General features: G+C 39.4%; 3 protein-coding genes across 4 annotated transcripts in view; 1 reads left to right on the forward strand and 2 right to left on the reverse strand.

Annotated features, from left to right (window-relative positions):
• poc1b (POC1 centriolar protein B) overlaps positions 1-2,904 on the reverse strand; it is a 77,338-nt gene extending 74,434 nt beyond the window's left edge. Inside the window, exons 1-3 of the mRNA XM_034684758.1 lie at positions 2,613-2,904; positions 2,018-2,102; positions 103-274 (exon numbers count right to left, since the gene is read on the reverse strand). Of these exons, the coding sequence (XP_034540649.1) occupies positions 103-274; positions 2,018-2,102; positions 2,613-2,627 (272 nt within the window). The 5' untranslated portion in view covers positions 2,628-2,904. The remainder of the gene's footprint in view (positions 1-102; positions 275-2,017; positions 2,103-2,612) is intronic.
• A 1,677-nt stretch (positions 2,905-4,581) lies between these two features.
• On the forward strand, positions 4,582-12,786 carry cep41 (centrosomal protein 41). Its single transcript, XM_034686246.1, has 11 exons — positions 4,582-4,705; positions 4,970-5,033; positions 5,125-5,172; positions 5,828-5,889; positions 6,143-6,206; positions 6,352-6,496; positions 8,449-8,615; positions 8,700-8,767; positions 8,864-8,978; positions 10,128-10,346; positions 11,437-12,786. The coding sequence occupies exons 1-11, from the start codon at positions 4,673-4,675 to the stop codon at positions 11,562-11,564; spliced, it is 1,113 nt and encodes a 370-aa protein (XP_034542137.1). The 5' UTR covers positions 4,582-4,672; the 3' UTR covers positions 11,565-12,786.
• A 2,647-nt stretch (positions 12,787-15,433) lies between these two features.
• LOC117814424 (carboxypeptidase A1-like) lies at positions 15,434-24,330 on the reverse strand. 2 transcript variants are annotated; one of them, XM_034685739.1, is made up of 12 exons: positions 22,029-22,133; positions 21,842-21,925; positions 20,322-20,403; positions 20,086-20,220; positions 19,820-19,924; positions 18,948-19,049; positions 18,750-18,851; positions 18,512-18,622; positions 17,502-17,592; positions 16,930-17,129; positions 16,673-16,757; positions 15,434-15,761 (listed from the first exon to the last, which is right to left on the reverse strand). In XM_034685739.1, exons 2-12 carry the CDS (start codon positions 21,907-21,909, stop codon positions 15,574-15,576), a joined length of 1,269 nt encoding a protein of 422 aa, XP_034541630.1. In that variant the 5' UTR covers positions 21,910-21,925; positions 22,029-22,133; the 3' UTR covers positions 15,434-15,573. The 2 variants fall into 2 exon arrangements, with proteins under 2 accessions (XP_034541630.1, XP_034541629.1); XM_034685738.1 differs by lacking the exon at positions 22,029-22,133 and adding an exon at positions 24,227-24,330 and having other exon boundaries at positions 15,565-15,761.
• Between the last annotated feature and the right edge of the window lie 2,860 nt (positions 24,331-27,190).

Raw genomic sequence — 27,190 nt, forward strand, 5'->3', positions numbered from 1 at the left:
AGCATGCAACAATCATGTATAGTCTCAGTCTGTTTGTATGCGTCTATGAGTCAATAAAGAAACAGCCCCTGATGAAAGTGTGAAAAAAGGATGTGAGCCTACATTGAAGGTGTCCACAGCCTGACTGTTCTGTCTTTGGAGGAAGAGGCCACGAGGTTACCGAAGGGAGAGAACTGCACTGATGTGATGGCATCTTGGTGGCCAACATAGCGGAAAGCTCTCGCCTTTGGAGCCAGATTCCAGATCATGAGGCTTTTATCCGCTGACCCAGAGGCTACAGAGAGACAACAAAGGAGGCATGTAGATTAAAAAAACATGAGACAGCAGAGATTTCCTGTAGTGGAATAGTGATGTTTAATTATCAGTATTTAGAGAGGATATGAGTGAATGAAGTTAGCACAGTAAGGCTTCACTGAAACAGCTGTTGGAGAAACTTCTACAGAGTAAGGACGAATGTGGAGGTCTACTTGAGTCTTATGACTACTTCTTCAGTGGAAGGAGTGTTTCTGTTTTGTTGGTGTGTGTGTGTGTGTGTGTGTGTGTGTGTGTGTGTGTGTGTGTGTGTGTGTGTGTGTGCGTGCGTGCGTGCGTGCGTGCGTGCGTGCGTGCGTGCGTGCGTGCGTGCGTGCGTGTGTGCGTGTGTGTGTGTGTGCGCGTGTGTGCGTGTGTTTCTGTTTTGTTAGTGTGTGTGTGTGTATCTTTTTTTTTGGTTTGTGTGTGTGTGTTTCTGTTTTATTGGTGTGTGCGTGTTTCTGTTTTGATGGTGTGTGTGTGTGTGTGTGTGTGTGTGTGTGTGTGTGTGTGTGTGTGTCTCTGTTCTTTGGTGTGTGTGTGTTTCTGTTTTGTTGGTGTGTGTGTGTTTCTGTTTTGATGGTGTGTGTGTGTTTCTGTTTCATTGGTGCGTGTGGTTCTGTTTCATTGGTGTGTGTGTGGTTCTGTTTTGATGGTGTGTGTGTCTGGTTCTGTTTCATTGGTGTGTGTGTGGTTCTGTTTTGTTTGTGTGTGTGTGTTTCTGTTTTGATGGTGTGTGTGTGTGTGTGTGTGTGTGTGTGTGTGTGTGTTTCTGTTTTGTTGGTGTGTGTGTGTTTCTGTTTTGATGGTGTGTGTGTGTTTCTGTTTCATTGGTGCGTGTGGTTCTGTTTCATTGGTGTGTGTGTGGTTCTGTTTTGATGGTGTGTGTGTCTGGTTCTGTTTCATTGGTGTGTGTGTGTTTCTGTTTTGTTGGTGTGTGTGGTTCTGTTTTGATGGTGTGTGTGTGTTTCTGTTTTGTTGGTGTGTGTGTGTGTGTGTGAGTGTGTGTGTGTGTGTGTGTGTGTGTGTGTTTCTGTTTCATTGTTTTGTGTGTGTGTGTGTGTGTGTGTGTGTGTGTGTGTGTGTGTGTGTGTGTGTGTGTGTGTGTGTGTGTGTGTGTGTGTGTGTGTGTGTTTTATTGGTGTGTTTTTCTGTTATGTTGGTGTGTGTTTTGTCAGTGTGTGTTTAAGTTTTGTTGCTTCATGTTTATTTGGTTCAGTTCGGGACATATCTCTTGATTATGCTGAACTTTAATTCGCTAACTTGCACTTTAGTATAACTTCTATATGCTCTTGTGATGTATTGTTGTTTCATTGTCATGATTTTATGATGTGCTGTTTCCACATGTTATTTATCTTGATCATTTGTTATGAACTCTTTGACCTGCCGGGGACTATGGATGAAAATTAGCCTTATAGTTAGCTCTGGCATATTTACATTGATGGGACGCTGAAATGTTCATTAATATGCACTGTCCCTTTAAATAAATAAATAAATAAACCATCTGTTTTATACTGTCAGTGTGCAATGTGACAGCATGTTTGCAGTCACTTCCTGCACATGCATCTCGCACATAAAGTTGTTTGATCACAAAATAAAGAGCCCAGAAGTGTCTGATTTTCTTAAATAAAATAGTCACAGCACATCAGTTTAACTTTTCTCTGATTTCATGATCACATCTAACAAGTTCCTACAAATTTGATCTTGCAGGGGGAGCAGAAATTACCCAGTTGTTTGCGGTTTGGATTGAAGTCAGTGCAGGTGACAGCATCTTTGTGCCCTTTGAAGTGTCGCTCGAGGGTTGGATCCTCCTGCAAAGACAATATATAGTAAGTCAGACTCAGGAACAACCAAGGAAGTTTTGACATTTTTATGCAAGATGTATAGTTTGCAGAAAAAAGTGTGAAAAGAAATGTAATGTAAATGTATATTCATGCAAAAAGTCAGCACTGAGACTCTGCTGCATGCTTGTGTGTGCATTCAATTGAGCTCTTATTTTGAAAGTGTGACCAAACTTTAGCTCCTCTAGCTGAGGATGACAGATGTGTTTGTAATATAAGAAATGACAAGAGGGATTGTCTGCCAGTGCAAAAACAAGGCTAAAGAATATAATGCACCATCAAGTGATCTACTATGTCGTAAAGACTTCACAGAGAGGACCCTGAATGTTTCTGACAGCCCCACTCAACAAATCCAATTAGTGCTGCTGCAGCTAACAAACTCGCCGACTCAGCGACCACTCACACCAGTCTACATTGTCATACTACACACACACTTCCATGCACCAGCCTTTACTAAAGTACTGCACAATAAAATCTTACCAAAACAGACGCCATCTGGTAAAAGAGCCAATGTTGTCAAAGGGAAAGTTGATCCGTGTTTCTGCTCATGGCTGTCAAACTGTGCGCCTTCTGCAACTCAGACCAGATCTATCGAGCTCAGATCATGCATGCTCCATAAGACAGTCCAAAGCTTTGTTGATGTTTGATTACATGGTCTCTCAGTGAGAACTCAGTTGTTTGCTTGCGTAAGAAGTCGAATCAGAGTCGCTACTCCAAAAGCTACACAGATGAACACAGCTATCTACATGAGGAAGAGCTCTGCAGCAAGGGAGAGTACTGCTGCGTTCACGAGCCACATGAAATCAAGTAAATTAGACAATCTAGAACGGAAATATGAGTAAAAACAACATAATAGCCTATTTCTTTGCTAGATTCAACCTGTAAATAAGAATTATAGCTTACTGTAAAATGCAGAGTTAATCAAAGCTTTTCTTCACATCAGTGTTGTTTTTTAATTTACAGGGAGAAGTCATCTGCTGAATACTCACGACTACCAGTCAAAAGTTTGGAAACACCTTCTCATTCAAGGGTTTGTATTTATTTTAATTATTTGAAACAATGTAGATTAATACCAAAGACATCAAAACTATAAAAGAACATATATGGAATTATTTAATTTACAAAAAAGTGTTAAACAAAGCAGAATATGTTTTATATTTTAGATTCTGTAAAGTAGCCCCCTTTTTCCTTCATGACAGCTTTGCACACTCTTGGTATTCTCTCAGTCTACTTCATGAAGTGGTCTCCTGGAATGGTTTCTAATTAACATGAGCCTTGTCAAGAGTTCATTTGTAGAATGACTTGCCTTCTTAATGTGTTTGAGACCATCAGTTGTGTTGTTCAGAGGTAGGGTTAGTACACAATGGATAGCCCTATTTGACTACTGTTGTAATCCAGATTATGGCCAAACCATATTATTTCATAGTGTTGATGTCTTCAGTATTAATCTACAATGTTGAAAATAATTAAGATAAATGAAACCCATTGAATGAGAAGATGTGTCCAAACTTTTGACAGGTAGTGTATATTATTTATTTGTTTATTTGGGATTGATACAATATACATAGACAAACTGTATATACATATTTTTTTTTTAAAAACAGCTAAACATTTTATATAAATCTGACATTTAGTAACAATAATAGAGTGTTTAGATGTCTCCATACGCAAAAAAAAAAGAGTCATGATTAGGGTTTTTTTTAATGAAATTTGTATTGTTATTACTGAAGAAGATTAGGGCCACTGAAAACAAAATTACATATTTTTTATTGCAATTCTCAGAATTCTGACTTTAATCTAAGAATTCTGACTTTTTTCTCAGAATTCTGACTTTAATCCACTGAGGGAAAAAAATAAGGTCCAATATATTTTTATTATTGTGATTTGGCGCTATACAAATAAAGATTGATTGATTGATTGATTGATTGATTGATTGATTGATTGATTGATTGATTGATTGATTGATTGATTGACTTTAATCTCAGAATTCTGACTTTTTTTCTCAGAATTCTGACTTTAATCCACTGGAGAAAAAAATTTGAGATCCAATATGTTTTATTATTATTATTATTATTATTATTATTATTATTATTATTATTATTATTATTATTATTATTATTCTGAGAAAAAAGTCAGAATTCTTACTTTTTTCTCATAATTCTGACTTTAATCCACTGGGGAAAAAAAATTAAGGTGCAATATAATTTATTATTATTATTATTGTTCTGTAATACAAAAACAAAAACATTAAAAAAATATATATTGGACATTAATCTATTTTTTTTCAGTGGCCCTAATCCTCTTCTATATGTTCCCGCTAACTGAAATCATAATTTCCATGAGCCCCTGAATGCAGCACAACAGTAAGGTGGAGCGTCTTCCGCTGCTAAGCAACTAGCTCGCCATATCATATGAAACTGCTCTGACGGGGACTTGACGCAGTACCGGCGTCTCTGATTGGTCCGTGAAACTGAAGCAGCGAATCAGCATCCAGATTGTTAAACCAGGAATTCAATGTTATTATTTCAGTTTGAAAAAAGATGTCGCTGACCCGGGGCATCGGCAGTGTGGAGGTAAATATGATTAAACCACAGCAGTGTTTACATATTTAAAACAGGGGACTTGTGTCTCTGTGTGTTTATCATTATGTTCACTTTGAATTCAGCTTTAGAAACAAACACAGACCTGCTAATACAAAGTAAGCTAGCTAGTTAGCCACAGTCAGTGTGAAGTTACCATATCAACGACAATACACCTGTATGTGCAACACTAGCTCTTATCAGAATCTCACATCTCCCATCTAAACTTCACAATCTGTTGTTTCTCTTTCTTTCTAGTACATGAGAAAAAGGATACCCAGAAATGCAAAGTATGAACACGTTAAAACAAGACTGGACACAGGTAAGCTGTTCACTAACAGATGAACACTAATGTTATAAAGTAGTGACATAAAACAATGACTGCTTTTTAACTTTGAACAATCACTTCACAGGATGCAGTTTCACAAAGTATATGGAAAGACTGGAGGAGATCAAGAAAAGTGAGTACCTCTTTTGAGGAGAAATCAGACCTGGCAGGGTTGGAGAGGTACTCTTGGTACACTTGATACATTCCCCCACAATGATCTCAGATTATATAGGATCATAAACTGGAAGAAAACCATATAATGAGACATTACAGGGTCTGATTGACTCACATAAATCCATAAAGGCAGATTAATGTGATTGTGAAGAGTAATAAGAGTCTATTATATATCTAAATTCCATTGTAACATTGTATATGTCTAAATTGTATTCTAGCTTTATTTATCTATTTTTATTTTTACTTATCTTTATTTCATTTTATTTAACTTATTGAAACTTCTTCTTGATTGTACTTATGTCTGGGTTGCTGTAACAACTGAATCCCCTTGTTCTGTCACCAATAATCCCTTTGTGTGGCTGGACACAGATTGGGACATACTTTTCAGCTGCCAGCAGAGTAAAAGTGTAAACTTGAAAGGAATTAATACACAGTGGATTATCAATAGCACAAATAAAACAGTCTAAATAGCCAGATTGAGGTGTATAGATGGAAGCTTTGGCTGATGGTAGTGAGGAAACAGACAGAGTGGAGCTTAGCTTATGTAAAGCCTACAAAGAGGGTGACATCACATGCTTAAATCCTAGTTCTAATTTCTCTTCTCCTTCCTTCAGATTACAGATATAGAAAAGATGAAATCTTCAAGCGGTTGAAGGTGACAACATTTGCACAACTGGTAAGTGTTCATGTTCAGCTCCTGGCTGTACTGTGATATCCTTCAAAGCTGACACTGAGAGAAGTTTAGACACATTTAGAGAGCTTGATATTGTCAGATTAATGGTTTGATTAGCTCTGGATTATATTTGCTTGGTGTGTATCCTTCATTGACAGGCATCAGGATACTATTCTTTTTGCACCTTTACTCGCAAATTATCTTAATTTTTCTTCTAAGCATCTTTGGTTTCCAAACCTTTTTTCTTCTTCACCAGATTCTTCAAGTAGCCTCCATATCAGAGCTGACAGAGAGTGAAGCCGATTCACACGTACCAGAAGGTAACGTAGCAAAAGGCTTCCTTGCTCCTCCAAGTAACACTGTGACATTCTATTTATCTCCAAAACGATGTCTCCAAATGTGTCACTGACATCACATTGCTGTATACGCTGACATGAATAAAAATGACGATCTGTGGATTTGTAGATGGTGTGTCCGTGGTATCCGATGCAGACCTGGAGGATCTGTCTGAACGCACCAACGGCTCCCCGCAGGCGTCACCGCTTTCAGATCACCAGGATGCAGGAGACAGCAAGGAAATCTGCTACACTGCCAGGTCAACATTACTAAGGTACTGTGCAGCTCTGGACCCTGTAAACACTGAACAGCTTCACCTCTACACATCCAGTATGCATAATTATGAGGGTGAATACTGTCAGTGGACTTAGATGAAGGCAACTCACCTGAAACAAAACCACATTTCTGACCCTGTCTGAATAATCTGATGACACAAACAAAACACTGGGAAGACTCATCATCAGCCAAGATTGCTTCCAGACACCTTCAGTCACACCCATCAGCAAACCTTCACACCTGTAACCTTACACCCACCACATCTCAATCAGCACTGGAACATACTGTGCTTCTATTTCTTGTCCCTAAAGACATCTCCCTGCCCCACGCCCCCCAAACTCCTCACAATAACCCCCTCAATTTAGTCTTAGCGTCTCTTCCTCACACCTGCGTCCTCTCCCCCTCCAGCTTGAACATGAACCCCAGGAGTGTAACTCTATCTGTGAGCTCTCCAGGGGGGCCACAGAACTGGGCCTCTGTAATGACAGAGCTCTGAGTTTACCCTCACCTTGTGGAGGACAGGTAGACGGAGAAATAGGGCAATGTTGCTGCAAGGGGGAAAGTGGTGAGCCTCTGCTGTTAAAGGTTGGATCAGCTCCAAATGCACATTTGATGCAGACCAAGTTACACCTTGATCGGAATGGAACGGATGGAAATTGTCCAGATTAACTCTTATAATAATAATAACTTTATTTATATAGCACCTTTTAAAACAAATGCTTTGACAAACAAAGCTTGGTTTGAATAACAAAGTAAACATTTTAACAGACAGGGAGGAGGAAATTTAACAATGCAAAACAGAATACAACGTGAGGTTAAAAAGAATACACCTAAATTAAACAGAATGAAGTGGTGGAACAATAGGCCAGTAAATCATTGTTGTGAGTTTTTTTAAGGATAGATAGATAAATACAATAAATAAATAAAAATGAATAAGTAAATAAAAGCATTAAATGGACAATAAAAGAGGTTTTCAGAGTAAGAGGACATCACATGGGGAAAATTAGAAAAAGTGAAAAGGATAAATTAGGAACATTAAAATAATAAATGAAAAAATAAAACAATGAATGATCAAATACAATTTAAAACAATTAATTAGTTGGACAAAAGGTAGAAATAATAATAAAATTGAAGTAAAAGCGGTTAAAAGGATGAAGTCACATAAAAGCAAGTCTGTAAAAATGGGTTTTAAGAAGAGGTTTAAAAGGCGTCACTGACTCTGCGAGCTTTATCTCCTCAGGGAGGTTGTTTCAAAGTCGAGAAGCTTGATCCCCTTTGCATTTGAGCCTCGACTTTGGAACAACCAAAAATGTCCCACCTGAGGATCTTGACTGCTTTCAGGATCAACCCTGGTCTTTACTGAATCATCACTGAGTGTACTAGAATTGCATAAAAGTCACAGGAGAAGAAGAAGGAGAGCTCCCAAATTATTCAACATTAAAAATATGAGTACCTCCAGCCAGGAGGTATCAATATATATCAGAATTTGGGATTGTTCAAAAAGTTTAATCCACTTTTAAATCAGTGCATAATGTGGACCAACCTTCATTAGACTAGCTATAAAGTAGAAATACCTTTATTCATTGTTTTAAAACAGTTTGGAGTCAACAACAATTATTTATTTATTTATTTATTTAGAACAAAGTTTATTTATTACTTTTTCTAATACAACAATAATAATTCACAGTGATGACACGTGCTGATTAATAGAAATCTCCCATCCAAGGTACATTTAGAGGGAAAACAACTCAATATAAAAAGATAAATATTAGGAGTATAATAAATAAAGTAAAATAAATACACACATACAATAAAAAAGGACAATAAGAACAAATTGAATCCTTATTCATATGGTTCAAATCAGATACAGAGAGATGTGGAGAACTGTTTGACTGTCACAGATAAAGATCAACAACATTAAATCAAATGTGCATCTTTTGACCCTTTCAGTGTTATTAGCGGTGTCGGAGAGCTGAACCTCGACAGGAACAATCAGAAGAAGGAAAGTGAGCCTGTGTTCAGCTGTGAGTCAGCTGACAGGCCGTACCCAGACTGCCCGTACCTGCTGCTGGACGTCCGAGACCGCGACTTATACGACTGCTGCCACATCATCAGCGGTGTGTACAAGAACATGAAGAACATTTAGCTTCCATTGGTCAAGATATAAACTGTAGTTTCATTCATCTTTCTCTCTCCTACAGCACACAGTTTACCCATCTCCATGATGTCTCGGACCATGAACCCCTACACTAAAGACGTGCTGGAATATGTATCCTTCAACACAAACATTTTTCTGTTTGTTTGTTTCTTAATGCAGCTACAACTTATGTTTGAATTATCTGAACTTAACCCTTAAACTGTGCAGAAAAACGCAGCAGGGAAAATCATCATCGTGTATGACGAGGACGAGAGAATAGCCAGCCAGGCAGCCACCACCATGTGTGAACGAGGGTTTGAGAATCTGTTCATGTTGTCTGGAGGTGAGGGAGCACTCTAAGTCCTTCACAAGTGATTCAATGGGTTCCATCCTGAGGGAGCATGGCATCTCCTTTCATTGTTATGCTGACGACAGTCAAATATATGTGCCTTTAAAAAAGAGTAATGCTTCCTCCCTCGCACCACTTCTGGCATGTCTTGAGGACACCAAAGCCTGGATGGCTTTTAACTTTTTAAATTTCAATGAAAAGAAAACAGAAGTGATGGTGTTTGGTCCCAGGGGCCCATGTGAACCTCCTGTTGACTTGGGCCCTTTGGCAGATTATTTGAGGCCAACAGTCTCAAACTTGGGTTTTAAGATGGACAGTGATTTTAAATTGGATCGTCAAATTAGCTCTGTAGTGAAGTCCAGCTTTTTTCAGCTTAGGCAGCTGGCAAAGTGAAGCCTTTTCTTGCACAGCAGCACTTTGAGACAGTAATCCATGCTTTTATTACTTCTCGGTTGGATTACTGTAACGCACTTTATATTGGAGTTAGTCAGTCCTCCCTCGCACGTCTCCAGTTGGTGCAAAATGCAGCCGCTCGCCTCTTAACTGGAGTACGTAAGAGGGAGCACATTACTCTGATCCTGGCCTCCCTCCACTGGCTACCTGTGCACTTCAGAGTCCATTTTAAGATTCCGTTATTTGTATTTAAATCTTTAAATGGTCTGGCCCCGCCTTACCTCTCTGAGCTCCTTCACCCCTACCTTCCTGCTCGGTGCCTCAGGTCAGCTGATCTGCTGCTCCTGGAGGTACCGAGGGCAAAACGGAAGCTGAGAGGGGACAGAGCTTTTTCTGTTGCTGCTCCAAAATTATGGAATGAGCTTCCCCTCCACATTAGACAAGCCTCCTCACTGTCCATTTTTAAAACTCATCTTAAAACCCACTTTTATTCCTTGGCTTTCAACCCTGCATGAGACTCTGCTCCTGTTTTAGTGTTTTATGGCTTGATTTTATTTATTGTTTTATTGTTTTTATTGTTTTATTATCCTGTGGTTTAATTGTTTTTATGCCTGCGTTGTTTGTCTATTTATGTACAGCTCTTTGTTCCGGCTGTGGTCGTTTTAAAGTGCTTTACAAATAAAGTTGAGTTGAGTTGAGTAAATCTGTTGTACGGGTTATAATGCAACTTTGCTGCCTTCCCTCTTCTAGGTCTCAAAGTAATCGCTCAGAAATTTCCAGGAGGCATGACCACAGGTTCCATCCCCACATCCTGCTTGTCCTCTCCGACGTCCCTGAGTAGGAAAAAGAGCTCCGTGCAGCCGCAGCAGACGGTGCAGGCTGCAGAGAAGAGGTGGAGGTTTACATCAGATGAGCTGAACAAGATCCAGGAGCAGCTGGAGGAGGTTCTCATCCCCAGTAACACCAGCAGTAAGAACACACTCCTTACAGACCTTTAGTCGGCACTAGAACATGTGTTTGTGTGACTCTTTAGATAAGCTGCATTTAAAAACAGCAACCTTCTGTGGACCATTGTGTGATCCTTGGCAAAAAGGTTTATTGTTCTTCTAGCTCAAGATGATCTACACACATCTCTTATGGGTCAGGATGTACAATTCAGCACAAAGGTGAACTGGATTGTATGCTTGAGCTGCCATGCTGTGCACTAAGACTGTGCTAAAAATACATTTGAATTGCACAGATGATCCCAAAATCTTCCAAACTATCAAGTTTTCCAACAAATAAACCAGTGATTGAAAGAGTTATGGACTATCCATCCATCTTCCTCCGCTTATCCGTGTCCGGGTCGCGGGGGCAGCAGTCTCAGCAGAGAAGCCCAGACACTCCTCTCCCCGGCCACTTCCACCAGCTCTTCTGGGAGGATACCGAGGCGTACCCAGGCCAGCTGAGAGATTTAATCACGCCAGTGTGTCCTGGGTCTTCCCCGTGGCCTCCTCCCAGACGGACATGCCCGAAACAGCTCCCCAGGGAGACGTCCGGGATGCATCCTGACTAGATGCCCGAACCACCTCATCTGGCTCCTCTCGATCCGGAGGAGCAGCGGCTCTACTCTGAGCCTCTCCCGGATGTCTGAGCTCCTGACCCTCTCTCTAAGGCTAAGCCCAGACACCCTGCTGGTGCTCATTTGGGCCGCTTGTATTTGCAATCTTATTCTTTCGGTCACTACCCACAGCTCGTGACCACATGTGAGGGTTGGAACATAGATTGACCGGTAAATCAAGAGCTTTGCCTTCTGGCTCAGCTCTCTCTTCACCACCTCACTTGTGAACTTAAACTCCTCCGACCTGGAGTAGGTTATAGACAAGTCTTACATCAAAAGATAGGGCCCCAGTGTCTCAAAGTGGCTCATCCCACCTGACTGAGTCTCTAGGAGTGTCTATTTTCTGGCAGATTGAAGTCATGGATCAGAATTTAAGACCATTGAATTAACCTGCACCAAGAAAAGATGATCATATAATGTTTCTTTTTAAGCTCTCAGTAATATTTGTCTTCATTGCAGGCCGCATGTCCAGCCGCATGTCCACCAGCAGCTCCCAGTCCAAAGCATCCAGCGCTCAGAGTCGACAGAGCTCCTGCACGAGTGGAAGGGACAGCGCCAGAGTTCAGAGCAGCAGACCCTGGAAATAACACCCAACACACACACACAACCTGCTTCAACTACACAGATAAAAACATGCAAACATACCTCCAGTAAAAAGTCCAGTTATTTCAGGTCACATGTCTCCTCTGTTTAAGTGCTCTCATCCTGAAACAAAACCCTCCTTGAAACAGGGTTTACACAGACCCATGTACATGCACTAATGTCTTCTAAGCGCTTTCCTTCAACTTTAATTCAGTATGTCCTCTTAAACAGATCCTGAATGTGGAGAGAAACAAGCCTTAACTTTTAAAGAAGATTATTAAAATGGACACAAATCATAAAATAATTATAATTCTAGACTCGAGGGGGTTCCAGACTTTAGCCTCTCTGGAGTTTCAGGTCAGACTGCAACTTTTTCACATTTCACTTTATTTTAAAATATATTTAATAACAATGTGAATTTGAATGTTTGCACACTGCATCATCTGTGAACCTGAAAAGTGATAGATCCATTTGCACTCAGCTTAATTCTTTGATAACACTCATCACATTCATTTTCCTTTAATCAGGCAATGAACATTAGAAATAAACGCCCATTCATTTTCCCATCCATAGATATGTCCGTATACACTCCTCAGCTAAGTGACATCCCCTAAAGACCGGCATTTCTGTTCCATTAGGTGTACGACTGAATAACTGAATGTTGATATGACATGAAGGATATGTAATTTATATGATTGAAACGCTCAGTCTAACAGAGCTGGTTATGTAGTCATGTAAGATAAAGAAAAGCTGGAGTGTATTTTAAAAGTCTCTTCACATCCCCATGATGTCTTACTGTGACTTCTGCACCATCAGCCTAAGTGTGCAAATTCTTTTTGGTCCCTTCACGCTGTTACTTGATTTCCTTTGTGTGTGCATGAGTTCACTGACTTGTTGAAGCCTTCACACAGACAGATTATAATTACCACAGAGTCACTGAAGAAGAAGGGAAAGGGTCATTTCGTTACCTCTGTTACAAAATGACCAACAGCACTTGAGTACCGATGGTTGCATTTTTTTAATCAGTATTTCTAATGTGTGGCCTTTTGTTGTAGCGTGGTTGTGATTCGTTGCATGGTTTTTTTGAAGTGCATATATTTAAATGATGGACCCATCAGCAGGCCTTGTTTGTGACTTGTTTTCACCATCAGTCTTATCTCACACTAATGATCTGATGATCACATGGTTTTGTTTGTAAATGAATGTTGAATAAAGAGTATGATTGTATGATGTATCCCGGTTTTTTCTTTGACTTAACAACAGCTGTGAGCACATTCAGGGGACGGCCCTGGTAGCTCTGACCAATCACGATCTTGCTGGCGAGGTTGGGGTTCTCAGCCACCATCATGTCCTGGAAACTAGATCTAGACAAGAAGCATGCAGGCCTATAGAGATAACTTTGACAGAATATAAAACGATGACTGAATGATTTATTCTCCTGGAATTTTTTGTTAAACCTTCCTGAGTTTTCTCTCATTTAGAGAGGGGTGGATAAATTAAATCATGCATGCTGTTTGCACCTTCAAGACAGATCAGAGTTTCTTTTTTCTTTTGCATCAAGAACTGCTTGTAGAGTATCTAAAAAGCATGCACACTTTAGCAGAGAGAGTGGCAATATGAGATTATAATAGAAAGCTCTGTGAGAAGTTTAATCTGGTAACCCCTTTAGATTAAATTTTAAATTTTCTTGAATGAAGACTACGTTTCCCATGAGCACCATCACCCTCTGTCAGATGTGGCTCTTTCCAAAGCCTGCATTTGATGAAAGAACCAATGAATGGGATACAGATCAAGAGAGTACTTCTCTTTGTTCAAGACTATTAAAAGCTTTAAATAGCTAAATAGCTTCCTTGGGGTCACCCCTTTCAACACATCCAACCATTGTGAAATGTTTACTGAATATATATAAAGATGTACATTTGTGATGATGTGTGTGAATAAACTAAACTAACTAACTCAGACAACTTTTTTGCAGGATGCAGAGATGATTTGGAGCAATGTGAAATTATTAACTGTAACATAACAACAACTAAACTTTGTAAGCTCTGATTTATTATCATTTGTTAGCTTAAAACAGGTGAGCAGACGTACTGGTTTAACATTAACCGTCACCGCCCCAGTGCATGATGTGCACTCCAATGTCCCAGTACATGAAATAGCATAAATGTGCACACGGTTTAACTCTCCCTGTACTCAAAGAGCAGAGAAGCATTCACACACCAGAATAACATTTAACCATCAATCACTAACCAACTGATACCGGCCTTTCCCCCCCTGGACACAATCACAAAAACCCAGCATTAAGAAATAACCAATCTTGTTGCTGAAGACTTAATTTTACTACGTCGTTCATGGAGAGGCATCAGTATTAGATTGAGGCTATTTTAGAATCAGTTAAAAATTCCTCACTGTAGCTTTAAAGGTGACATATCATGCAAAACTGACTTTTTAATGGTTCTCTACCTGAAATATGTTTCCCTGGCATGTCTACAAACCCCCCGAGAATGAAAAAAATCCATTCTGCCCCTGTTCTGATTTCTCCACCTTTCTGTAAATGTGTGTGAAACGAGCCGTTTCAGACTTCCGTGTTTTTGTTGCGTAACAACAATATCCGGTCTGTCACGGAGTCAGAGCTCGGAGCTTGTTCAGCCCATAGACTGTATAAAATAATACTGAATCCCTCCTCCGTTTTTCATTACCTGCACAAATGTGTGCTAACAAGGAGCTTAGGAGGGAGGCATGCTAGTTGTAGGCTGTCTTAATAAACACAAAGGTCGGTTTTACTCCCCACGTCTGCAGATTTGAAGATCTAGTGGATGATTTTTATTTGTCATGGATAAGTGCTAGCGCTAATTAGCATAGCCACATAGCTACATGTTCATAGCTGTAGCTGTAGCTGTAACTGTAGCTGTGTACCAAGACACGCGTCTACATACTGACAAATAAAACAACAAGAAACACTAAATCTGTGACCAATCCTTCATAAAAGGTCCTGCTGCCTTTCTGGCAGAGGTCGGTTTTACTCCCCACGCCTGCAGATTTGAAGATCTAGTGGATGATTTTTATTTATCATGGATAAGTGCTAGCACTAGTTAGCATAGCCACATAGCTACATGTTCGTAGCTGTGTACCAAGACACACGTCGACATACTGATAAATAAAACAACAAGAAACACTAAATCTATGACCAATCGTTCAGAAAGGTCCTGCTACAGGCGCCTCTCCGTCAGGATCAGATTCTGGATCAGATTCAGAGGGTTGAAGTAACGCGATCTCTGAGCAGCCGTGTATATTCAGCCAACATGTAAACATTAGATCAACGTGCTGGAGAGCAGAGGCACATCCACTTCCGGAGGGGGCGTGGTCAGAGGGAAAACAGAGTGTTCTGAGGAGGACTGAAGAAAAGGACTTTTCAGGCATGCCAAAATCTGATTTCAAAGTGTTTTTTTGAGCATAAACTTTAAAGACATGTTTTGGGGACCTCTTAGACCAATATGTATTGATGCAAAAAGCGTGATATGTCACCTTTAAGATCAAACCACTACATCAAAGGTTCACTGACGCCACACACACATTTTAATTGCCTCTTTATATTCAGGGTTAAAAAGGGTTTCTAGGTTAGTCTATACTTTTTATAACTCTGTTATAGTGTGTCATCCTGGTAAAATATCCCTCCATACGGAGACTTTAAGCGCAAAAGACTTCCTGATTTAACTAAAGTCGACTAAAAAAGAGTGTATGTCTCTTTAAAGCAGATCGATTTGATTAATAATAGTACTGTAGTAGTGGTTCAAAGGATCTGGAAACATGCAGATCATGCGTTTAAGTGTTTCAAACATTCAGATTGAAAGATTTGAAATGACAAACAAAAGGAAACTGTTCTCCAGTGTGTTCTTTTATTTGTCTGTTTGTGGTCTAATACATCCAATAAGTCATGATGATGATGATGAAGGTGATGTTAGTTTGAAAGAAATAGTTTGGAGGTGTCATTCCTTTTATTCTTACACACACAGATTAGTAGGGGTTCTTGAAGGTGTGGTCCATGATGGCCATCAGAGCCAGCCAGGTCTCTGTGGCGGTGGGGATGATCTGATTGGCTGGCAGGATGAATCCATAGCGACCGGTATCCCTCAGCTCGAAGGTGTAGGAGTACTTGATGCCCTCATCGTAGGTCCAGTCGACGGTGCTGCCACTAGCCTGGTCTGTGGTTTCAAGAGGAATTTAGTCTTATCATATCAAATATCAACTGACAGTCTCAGATGGATTCCAATGATTTATGTTGAATTTAAAAACAATATTTGGAAGTGAAATATTTCTGACTTTGGCATCCTCCGGTGTCGATATGAAAGAAGGTGCATATCCAGCTGGTTAGTGGGTTAACTACCAAACCTCATTATATACTGTATATAAGCAATCAATGACCCCTTATAGTGTATCTACAAACTGTGGCCAATGGAGAAATTGATTTAACATGCATGCATTATGCATTCTGACTAATTCCCAGCAGGGAAAAAGTCTAACTATTTGTAATTAGAGCCAAAAATTGCCCAATTTCTTTCTTGATTCAGAATGTTCCTACTGAACTTTAGGTCTCTGTCACTAGTTTTAAGTCACCATCCGTACAGAATCATGTTCATTTAGTTATTTATGATTCTACTTGGTTGGACCTTAGGGAGTGGATACTTTGTTATTAACAGGTTAAGAGGCAACACAACACAAGACCCCTCTCATCCAACTACAATAAACTCTGGTGACAAAAGACAGGATGACCACCAAAATGCCAAACCTGAGGCTTCCAGTCAGTGGTCCACAAACCAATGACTTCTCATGTCTGTTTTTAGACTGAGAGGATGTTTAAGAAACTACATACAACATGTTTTAAAGGAGCTAAAATATATAGGAAAGCTTTCTGTGTCACTTTTTCAATTAAAGAATTATCTGAAAACTGAACAGTAATACTGAAAGTTGCTGTTGACATAGATAAATACAATTCTATTTAGCTGTTTAGTTTTAAACTTATTTCTTCCTCTGTACACATGTGAGTACAAAGAATAATGTTTCTTGATGACAAAGTGAAAATAAAACAATATAAAAGTAGAGTGGTGAAACTTACAGATGGTGTTGATGATGCTGCCGTATCTGTAGCGAGTACCGTACAGAGTGGCCAGGTCAGTGATAGCCGTCTTGGCCAGGTTGTGCTGTAAGAGGTCACAATCATGGTCACGTCACCTCTGAACATATTCTCTATTATATATCTACATTTCAAACCTTGAAATAAAAATTGAATGAGCCAAATGAAAAGATCTTTCATCTGTTTCCCTGTTTGGTCTCATGTTGCCGTCATGAAAGGCAAAAGGATTGTTATTTTACCAGCTCAGCCTGGTCCTTGGCGGGAGTCCTGGTGTAGCCGTAGGGGTACAGGAGCATCTGGGAGTAGGCATGGATGGAGACGAAGGCCTTGATGTTCCCGTGGGACTTCACAAAGTCCACAATGGACTTGACCTCGGACTCAGAGTGAGCTCTGGGTCCACGGTAGGTCTCTGAGCAGGGGTTGTTACTGGCACCAGGTGCTACAGAGGGATGGCAAGAGGGAAAGTGCAACATTTTCAACACTTGATTCCATAGAAATACTCATGTTTAAAGTGTCTCTATTAAAAACAATGCCATACATTAATATGTTGTATGCTCTGTCATAGGAAACCCTGTTTAAAGGCCCTGTATGTGGAGACTCTGGCACCATCTAGTGGTGGTATCATTAATGACACTGGCAGATTGTTAAACTCATCCAGCAGTTTTTAGAAGTACAAATAAAAAGTACAAATCAGTAAGAGTTTTTGTTCAAAACAACAGCATTTCAACAATAAATTTGGAGTTTCAAAGAAAAGTATCAAGAAGCATATTTCCTTGAACATTCATTTTCAGCTACAGGATAAAAGCATTACCTCCAAAGCCAGCATCCCAGTTCCTGTTGGGGTCAACTCCCACACAGCTAGATCCGGGGTTGGGCTTCCTGGTCTTACGCCACATACGGTTCTGGAAACATCAGAGTAACTCATTCACATTCATGTGACAGGTTCAAAGCCACCTTCCCTCTTATTATAAGTCACTCTTCATTTATTTTAGCAGGATTTCTTTGAATGAGACAAAACACAAACTCAAATAAACATTATTCGATCTGTTCTATCGCCCAAAAAGTCTCAGCAAAGTTGCATTTTGTTTGTCCGTACACATCGTTGTTTAGCAGATGTTACATTTGAACCTGAAATATTCTGGTGATCTATCCAATTCTGGATATATTCATATTCTTTTTTTTTTTTAAAGTTATATTTTTGGGGCTTTTTGCCTTTATTCTATAGGACAGCTGAAGAGAGACAGGAAGTGTGGGGAGTGGAGAGCGGGGGAAGACATGCAGGAGATGGTCGACCGTCCGGGGATCGAACCGTCGACCCCTGCGATGAGGACTGTAGCCTCTGTATGTGGGGCGCTTAGACCGCTAGGCCACCAGCGACCCCAATATATATTCATATTCTGAGTAAGTATCACAGCATGCAGATGTTTTGTAGAAGACAAGTTATGTTGGAGTCATACAACGCTATCTCTATGAGCAAATATCTGAACAGCAGGAAATCTGGTATAAATAGAGAAGAAAATGCTGCCAGAAGTTCTGTTTTTAATGCAAAGAGCTATTGATCAGCTATTTGTTTAAGGGGGGCTTGGATGTATGCAGGAAAAAACAATCTATGGAGGTGCAAAAGAGGCCAAACCAACTGGTCTATCCAAGAACCCAAGCTGTGGCTGACTGAGATTGAGTCTAAGTAAACTCTATGCTAAGATATCAGCTTATGGATTCATAAACACATCTGGTCGTACATGTTGCCTCTCAGCTACAAGCACAATAAAGGAAGTCTGGACCCTGATGTTCATTATCTGTTATCTGGATGTAGAGACTCACGCCGTTGTGGGTGTAGTAAAAACCATCAGGGTTGGTCACGATCTCCAGGAAGATGTCCATGTTGTTGAGGATGGCAGTGAGAGCAGGGTCAGTTCCATAGGCAGTCACAATCTACCAATAAGAAGAGTTGAAAGACAATTATTCAGAGCATCACATAGGAGGTCAGACACTGCAAAGACAATGAGGTAAAAGAGAGAGAGAGAGAGAGAGAGAGAGAGAGAGAGAGTCAACAAAGCACCTTCTTGGCGAACCAGGTACCGCTGGCCTGGGTGACCCACTCTCTGGAGTGGATTCCAGTGTCGAGCCAGATGGCGGGGCGGTTAGATCCTCCGGTGCTGAACTAGGACACAGGAAAGAGAAAGATGAGTCAAGCAAAGCCACACATGAAGAAGAGATGAATAAACATACCTTTAATAAAAAGGCTCGTTATATTTACCTTGAGCACATTCAGGGGACGGCCCTGGTAGCTCTGACCAATCACGATCTTGCTGACAAGGTTGGGGTTCTCAGCCACCAGCATGTCCTGGAAACTGTAGATCTAGACAAGAAGCATACAGGTCTTATTTAATTAAGGATCGCAGACCGGCAGCCAACAAGTACCTCAACATCCAAAGGGCTTTAGCTTTGGTGGATACTGAAGCAAAAACCTAGGGGTTAGGGGACGCGGTAGGGAAAGACTTTGGTGAGCACTGACTCTTTGTAGATCTTGTCACTCTTCCCCAGAAGTTGAAATTTAGAATGAACATTATTAGCTTTGATTAGGAGGTGGCTAAAAGAGCATGATCAAATGAATGATGAGTATGGAGCCACTGCTCCTCGCCAAACGGAGCCAGTTGTGTTGGTTATAGCATCGGATCAAGAATCCTACTGAGCATGATACCAAGGAATTAATCTGGACACGAGGAAATCTCAAGCCTCATGCAGCTCAGCAAAGCCTCAAGATGCTCCAGGTGGAGATGGAAAACATCTCTGGCAGTGTTGAACTACCTGCCACCATGATCCAGCTTCATAAAATTGGGTAAAAATGAAGGTGGGCTTCTAAATTTGGGATGCATATGCTACTAAAATGGACAGGGTATAAGTACCTTCTGAATTTGTACTATTTGCTGTGATATTGCCACAACTGAGGAAAACCTTAAACACTTAACTTTCAATACAAATCCAAACAGGTATTTAAAATCTTGAGTTCCCCACAAGTAAAATAAATTGGTCTTCCTTGTTAAAAAAATAAATCAAACATAATCTAAACATCCATTTAAAACATCTGTAGTAACATTAAAGTGATACAGGCTGAGTGTTGGTCCTCACCTCATCAATGGTGTGGTACCTGGAGTAGTCAAAGCTGTCAGTGTTTCTTGGCTGAGCGTCACGAGCAGCAGACTCCATCTGCTCCTTCTCCACATCCAACAAAGCCTGCAGAAGACAGATTATTCATATTTGAGCTAAGAAGTCAACGCATTCTTTCAAATCCACAGATAGAGGGAGCCAAAGTAAAGCTGAAACATCTCTAAGATATAAAAATCACATGCAGTGAATTCAGGTTTGGTTCTCCAGACTTGTTCTTGGTCTCTTACCTGCAGATCCTTAATCATGACGGAGTAATCAATTTCCTGAGACTCCAGGTAAATCTTGACGGACTGCAGGCTCTCGAAAGGAACTCTGATGTCCACTGGAGTGTCAACATCGGTCACTCCCCTCCAGATGTCCAGCTGAAATAAAACATCAATATCATACAGATACCAAAGTAGAGAAAATGTGTCATTTTACATAAGTTCTGTGAGAATTTTCAATGCATGGAAATTTCAATTACATCAAAATGGATCATGTCCTCCAGGTCCTTGATAAGAGCCAGCTGGGCTTCATCCTTTGCAACGATGCGAAGCACCTGCTGCCTGCAAAGAGAGAAGCATGATTCTTCATATCCTTTTACACAAGATCCCAAACCAAGAGAGACATTGGTACATATAGAATGAAGTAAGATCAGTCAGGTCTAGCTGATGCAGAAGTTGTACAGAGATAACACAGTGATCTGATCATACATAGTTCTATTAGGGGAAAGCCTGGATTTGGGGTTTATCCTCTGTTTTAGTTTGCTATAAGTTGACGTGTGTAACACTTTGTGGCCAAACACGGAACCAAGGTCAACTTAAATTTAATTTCTCACTTTATGTTTATTAGTGAAATGGTTACATTACACAGACAAATGATGACCACATTTCAGAATATGTGATGGGTGTAGATTATTAAAGATTGCTGCATGTTTTACCATGCTTCTGTTTAAATCAGACTTCAATCAATCAGACTTTATTTATAAAGCACTTTTCATACAATTACATTGTAACACAAAGTGCTGTATATTAAAACAAATTAAAATAGAATATTTAAAAAAAAAGAAAGATATATAAAAATAAAAATAAAAAGACCTCCCCATCCTAATCCTAACCCCAGCCCCGACTCCAAACCCAACCCACAATCCTAAGGTTAAGAACACAATATATGCAACAATAATAATAATAACAATGAAAATAAAACAAATAAATAAATGAAAAAATAAAGAAGGAGCTGAAAAAACTGAGGAATCGCTCTCATGATATATTAATGAGGAAACACTGGAGGTAAAATAAGATGTTAAAAGTCAACACAGGAAATTAATCTCACCAAAATAAAATACATTTCTAAGATAATAAAACCCTAAAATATTAAATCATTCAAAGAAAATACGATGATATACACAAAATAGATAAATAAATAAAATAAAATTGACTTAAATTTGATAAATAAATAAATAAACAAATAAATGTGAAATAAAACTGTTATGAGAATAAAACTCAGTTAAAAGCAAGACTAAAAAGGTAGGTCTTGAGTTTGTTTTCAATCTTTACTGATTGAGCTCTTTGTGAATGTCTGACACCAAACAAAATTTGATAATAGGTATAAAAAGTGAGCGAGAAGAGAGTTGGGAATTAAAGGTCAAGAGAGTAGTCAAATAATGACAGTGTAATGATTGATGCAAGAGAGTCTCTCAAAAAGGGCAAATTAAAAAGTAGATTACAAAAATCCATGTCTGAGATTTTACAGTGGATGGACTTTTTTGAAAGCTTTGAATATTATTTCAAAGCTTCTCAATCTTTGCAGTTGCATTGCCACAGAGGTAGAAATAACATGAAAAAATGATCTGCACAGCTGGACAAGCTCAGCTATAAAGAATGCACAGTGCTGTGTTTTTGATTGCACTACTTGTGGATTCATCATTATTTCATATTTATGCACACACCTTCATATAAACCACTTTTCACTGAGCGTAGTAAGAGGCTGTGGCGGACCACTTACCCCTCAAAAGTCTCCTTGCCGAGAACGGCCACAAACAGCGCGGTGAGTGCGAGCAGCCCCCTCATCATGACCAACAGTGTGAACCTGGCAGGATGGAACACATGCATTTATAACCCAGTGTGAAAGCTCACATGACCAAAACCACAACCCTTGCTTAAGGTGAGAGAGGTGTGTCAACGGCTGGTACCTTTCCCAGAGAGATACCAGACCAGAAGTTACACCATGCACTCAGATGTTTTTGTCATATGTGTTGTTTTTGAAGGAAAAGGAAGACAGCTCAAGGTCTGCTGGGTTTTTATTCTTCAGATCTGCATACAAAGAAGGATCAAGAGGAGGCCCATTTACACTACTTTATAACTCCTTACAGATATAACCTTACTACTCTTAATAATCTGTTCACAAGTTATTCAAAAGTGCAACTTAACTGCAAAAACTCAAAATCTTACCAAGTGAAATCTCATTTTTAGTCAAAATCCCACTTGACTTAAGATAAATTTACTGAACAAGTAACGTTTTAACAAGATAGAGGGACTTCTTTTAAGACAATGCATCTTAAATGTCTTGTTAAGTCAAACAATCTTGAAATGATCTTGTTTTGAGTTGTAATTTAGAAGAAACAAGGTTTATTTTACATTTCATACATTTTTCAAGCTGAGATCTTATTTGTAGAAGACGGATAATCTTGATTTAAGACAAACCCTTTACTTGATTTAAGTTAATGCATTTTATTGGATAATCTATCAGAAAACAGCTCCATTGATAAAAGAAAGAAAGAAAGAAAATACATTATATATCTCAAAATGCTCAAATTAAATTTTGTGATCTTATTTCAAGTACAAGATGTTCTTAAACCTAGAGAAGTGCCGCTATAATACAACTCAAATTAAGGTGAGTATATCTCAAATGAAGATGTTGACATGAAATGTATTAGTGCAAAAGTCTTATTTTTAGTGAAAAATTACTAATTGTTAGCATTCCTGGCTTATTCTGAGACACTAAGCTTTAAAATACTGGTACTGGTATTGAATATTGCTTAAGTTTTCCCTGCTAATTCTAAGACCACAGTTTTCTAAATATTACATCTTATTTTAAGAAATCTTACAAAGCAAGATTGTTCCATTGGAAGATTTTTTTGCATATTTCAAGGTAAAAGTAAAAATACGGGGGGGTTTCTTATTTTTGGAGGGGCATTTTTTCCAGTGTTGACACAATGAGCTAACTACCTGTCTGAATTCCTTAACAAATTAGCTCACAAGAGTTAGCTACCCAAAATAATAAGCTAATTGATAGCATTAGCTACCTGTTGCCTGACAGAGTGAGCTACCTCAACTGACAGAAACACTACCTTTCATGACAGACTGTGTTACCTGAAAGACTAAGCTAGCTGGAAGGATATGCTAGTTGACAAAATTAGCTTCCTGACCAAATGACCTCTTACCTGACAGAATGAGCTACGTGGCAAAATGAGCTACCTCCGAAATCCAACAAATCACACAAACTTGTTGAATTTTTTGTTTCATTTTACCAGATACTGCTGGATTTTCTGACTTTTGTTGCGTGTAATCTGACATTAGCTCCCCCATGCTTTCATATCACTATTTCTTGTGTTATTGTTGTGCATGTAACTAAAGGGTGAATAAGGAAAAAGCAACACTTGGACACAGTAGGTCATACTGTACAGTCAGCTGGTAACAAGTGCTGTTCTTAACTTTGTTTATAGCTCATGGAAGTATATATTTGCTTCACAGGAAGCTGCAGCCATCTTCTGTTTGTTTCAGCTTCCTCTTTGTTTCTATTGGGGCAAGAATTAGCAACGAGCTAAATTTAAACCAGCTGCTGGGATACAGAACATCCCCTGTGAACTGTGAAGATAACATGTAAGCAGAAAAACACCAGACGGGGGGCAACTTCAGATGTCAGCGCGCAAGAATTCACATCTGGTGCTTTCACAAGGTTTCACTGCAAAATGAGATCCACCAAAACATGTGATACCAACACTGAGACAGAGGAGTGCATGAAAGTAACACACAGTATGAACATGAAGAGCTGACTTTGACTTCTAAAACACTAATATTTAACCAGGTATTGTATCTGAAAATGTTTGAATAGTGAAGAATAAACATAAGATAACATTTTCTGCATATTTATATGATGCACTAACTTACTTCCTCATAGATATATATATGAATACTAACCACAAATATAAGAATAAGGTATTTTAGAACAAGTTTATACTATAGAGAGGTAAAGATCCTCCACATTCATTCATTCATTCCCCAGAATCTGCAGGTTTGTTATGTAACCCGGCTGATAAAGTAAAGAGGCAGACACAGAGGCAGGTGTGGAAAACACCTGTTGGACAGTTTCTGATTCACAGTGACTTACAGCAAAGCTGGCAGAGTTTTCATCCCCATCCATGTGTCCTGCTGGAGTGTTCATGAGAAAGACACTGAGCTCCTGCATGCATCAATGAAATGCATGAAACAAAGGCATGTACAAACTATGCTTTGCCACAGTGAAGCAGCATTTAGGAGGTGAGTGACTGTAACTTCCTTATTTTGATGCAGACTCTTCTGCTGAAAGATGCAGGCAAGAAATACACACTTAGGCTGTATATGAAAGCTTGAGGTACATTTTTACTTAACTCTCTCTGCTGATGGTGTCAAATATGGCCCAGCCTTCAACTGACCACAGTTATGCTTTAAAGCTGCAAACCACAGCTTTTACTCATTAAAGCTACGGAGAAATCTCCATTAACCATTTAGGAAAGTATTTGATTGTGTTGTTGTTGCTGCTGCTGCTGTTGTTAAGCAATAAAATGGCATGTAATTGTATTAATTACTGAAGTAATGAGGTTTGAAACCACGGATAAAACAAGCTGTGGAAGTGTAGTGTGTGTTGGCATGTGATCAGCACATATAGTCTCTGTTGTGAAGAAACCTACCTACAGACAACACCCATGAATTACAGGAAGTTAACATGTGACTGATACTATCTGTATCTCCCTGCAAGATCTTTAAGCTGTCCCAAGAAGTCCTCCAGCAGTCGATTCCTAAGAAGGCGTTTCTTCACAAACACAAGCTTACTAAGTCTAAGATATTCCTCAGAAGTTGATTGCCTCTAAGATACATCCTCAGATGCACTGGGACACATCATCAGTTATGTTCCTGAGGTCATCGGGTTTCTCAGGTCTCTCAACATCACACACCCTCGCTCAGGTGACCCAGCCTGGGTTGATTAGACCCCTGGCTTGTGTCCCAGCAGCACTTGCCCACGGCTCACTCCTCCTGAGCCACAGCCATCTGGAGGCCCTTTCCGCTGCCTCCACGGCAGACTTGTTGGCTTTCCTCATGGCAGCCCCAGTGATCCCAAGTAGTGTGTAGACCCTACACAGTGACTGACCAGCAAATCCTCTGCACCCCACTTCAATGGGCTAGCGAGTCTTCCTTCCATCCCTCTCTCCTACACTGCTCCACCAGCTCCTAGTACAGTCCTCCCAGGGCACTGTCAGCTCTATCAGGAGCACTTGCTTTGAGGCAGTTGAAGTATACCATAAATGTAATGATCTGTGACTTTAGTAAACTAGCCAGTAGAATTACATTGTATTACACAGCTCTTCATCATAAATATGTACAAGTTTTTCTGTCTCTCCATCATGTAACCAGGCTGTTTGTGTGAAAAATGTAAAATCTGAATAATGTCAAGACTGCCTGATTAAGGGAGCTTCATCAGCAGCTGTCCAACATCTTAATCCATCTATTACACACACCGAGTTACCAATGCAGTAATAGCAGCTACACAGCATGGCAGAGCAGCCACATTTGATTCCCAGATTCTTCTATATAGACACACTAGAGGCAACTCAAAACATATTTATTTTCTCAAGCGTATGAATGATATGATGACCAGAGGTGGGTAGTAACGAGTTACATTTACTCCGTTACATGTACTTGAGTAGTTTTTTCAAAAAATGGTACTTCTGAGAGTATTTGTTTTGCAGAGTACTTTTTACTCCTACTCAAGTACATTTGTGTTAAAAAATATGTACTTTTACTTCGTTACATTGGGCTGTCCAGTCGCTACTTTTACCGTTCCTTTTTTTCTACATTTTATATGTTTTATACTCAGCCGATCTCTCACGCAGCTCCTTCTGATCCAGAGCTATAAATAGCCTCAACACTGAATGAACGGAGAAGTAGCTCCGCCCCCGCCTCCACCTACAGCTGGGGAGAGAGGCTGCGTAATACCTGCGTCCCCTTTGGAGGAACATGTTTACCCTGTACCCAACATCCAGACTCTCTCATAACTTCTAAATGACGAGGAGAAACAGTCACATTATGCGCTGCTTACTTTGTCTATACGGTGGAAATCTTGAGCTTATAGAACAATTAAATCTTAAAAACATGTCATGGTGAGTTATCAGTTAGGTAAGCTAATGATCATACAGGGTAATATTAAATCTTAAAAGCATGTTATAGTTAGTTATCAGTTAGGTAAGCTAATGATCATACTAGTTAATATTAAATCTTAAAAACATGTTATAGTTAGTTATCAGTTAGGTAAGCTAAGGATCATACTAGTTAATATTAAATCTTAAAAGCATGTCATGGTGAGGTACAGTTAGGTAAGCTTAGGATCATACTGGTTAACATAAAATCTTAAAAGCATGTTAGAAATGTTGGAAAGTAATCTAAAGTAACTTATAAGAGCAGTAAGGTAGCATGCTAATAAAAACAGCTGCTTCTGAAGCCCAACAGTCACCTCAGAGAGATTCTTCAGGACTGAGTTCATGGCCTTTTTAAACACTTCCAAGTTGTTTTAGTATTTTCAAGTTATGTTTTTAGTAAGATGTACTGAAAATAAGTTAAAGGTTAAAAAAGAAAGTTTGGAAGGCATAGATATATGTTTTATTGTAATGTTGGAGTATTAATGTTCTGGAGTTCTGATGACATCTTAGACAGTTTGAAGTTCTAGCTTGTTTTAAAAAATGAAAGCGGTTACATTAGTTTGTGCACATTGCAGCTTCTCTTTCTTTAATGTTTGAAAGTAAACCATGCCTAACAGCATTCATTTTGGCATTTTCCTATTTATGTCACTTTATTAAAGGCAGTGTGCACTTCACATTGTTATTAGCATTTCCAATACAGTACAATTTTATATATGATACTACTCACAAGTTACTCATTACTTGAGTAGTTTTTTTTTAGGTACTTATTTACTCTTACTCAAGTACTTATTTCTATGAGTACTCTTACTTCTACTTGAGTAACATCATTAGAAAGTAACAGTACTTTTACTTGAGTACTGTTTCGGTTTACTCTACCCACCTCTGATGATGACTGATGTGAC

The sequence above is a fragment of the Notolabrus celidotus genome, chromosome 6 (assembly GCF_009762535.1).
Source record: "Notolabrus celidotus isolate fNotCel1 chromosome 6, fNotCel1.pri, whole genome shotgun sequence".
NCBI classification, from domain to species: Eukaryota; Metazoa; Chordata; class Actinopteri; order Labriformes; family Labridae; genus Notolabrus; species Notolabrus celidotus.

Excerpts from the sequence above, each read along its gene's own strand:
- LOC117814424 (XM_034685738.1), bottom strand. The coding sequence starts at position 24,255 with ATGGGGATGAAAACTCTGCCAGCTTTGCT. Across the intron at positions 19,050-19,819 it reads GGTACCACACCATTGATGAG|ATCTACAGTTTCCAGGACAT; the intron begins GTGAGGACCAAC and ends CTTCTTGTCTAG. Across the intron at positions 18,623-18,749 it reads GTACCTGGTTCGCCAAGAAG|ATTGTGACTGCCTATGGAAC; the intron begins GTGCTTTGTTGA and ends TCTTATTGGTAG.
- cep41 (XM_034686246.1), top strand. The coding sequence starts at position 4,673 with ATGTCGCTGACCCGGGGCATCGGCAGTGTGGAG. Across the intron at positions 5,173-5,827 it reads ACTGGAGGAGATCAAGAAAA|ATTACAGATATAGAAAAGAT; the intron begins GTGAGTACCTCT and ends TCCTTCCTTCAG. Across the intron at positions 8,768-8,863 it reads CTAAAGACGTGCTGGAATAT|AAAAACGCAGCAGGGAAAAT; the intron begins GTATCCTTCAAC and ends TAAACTGTGCAG.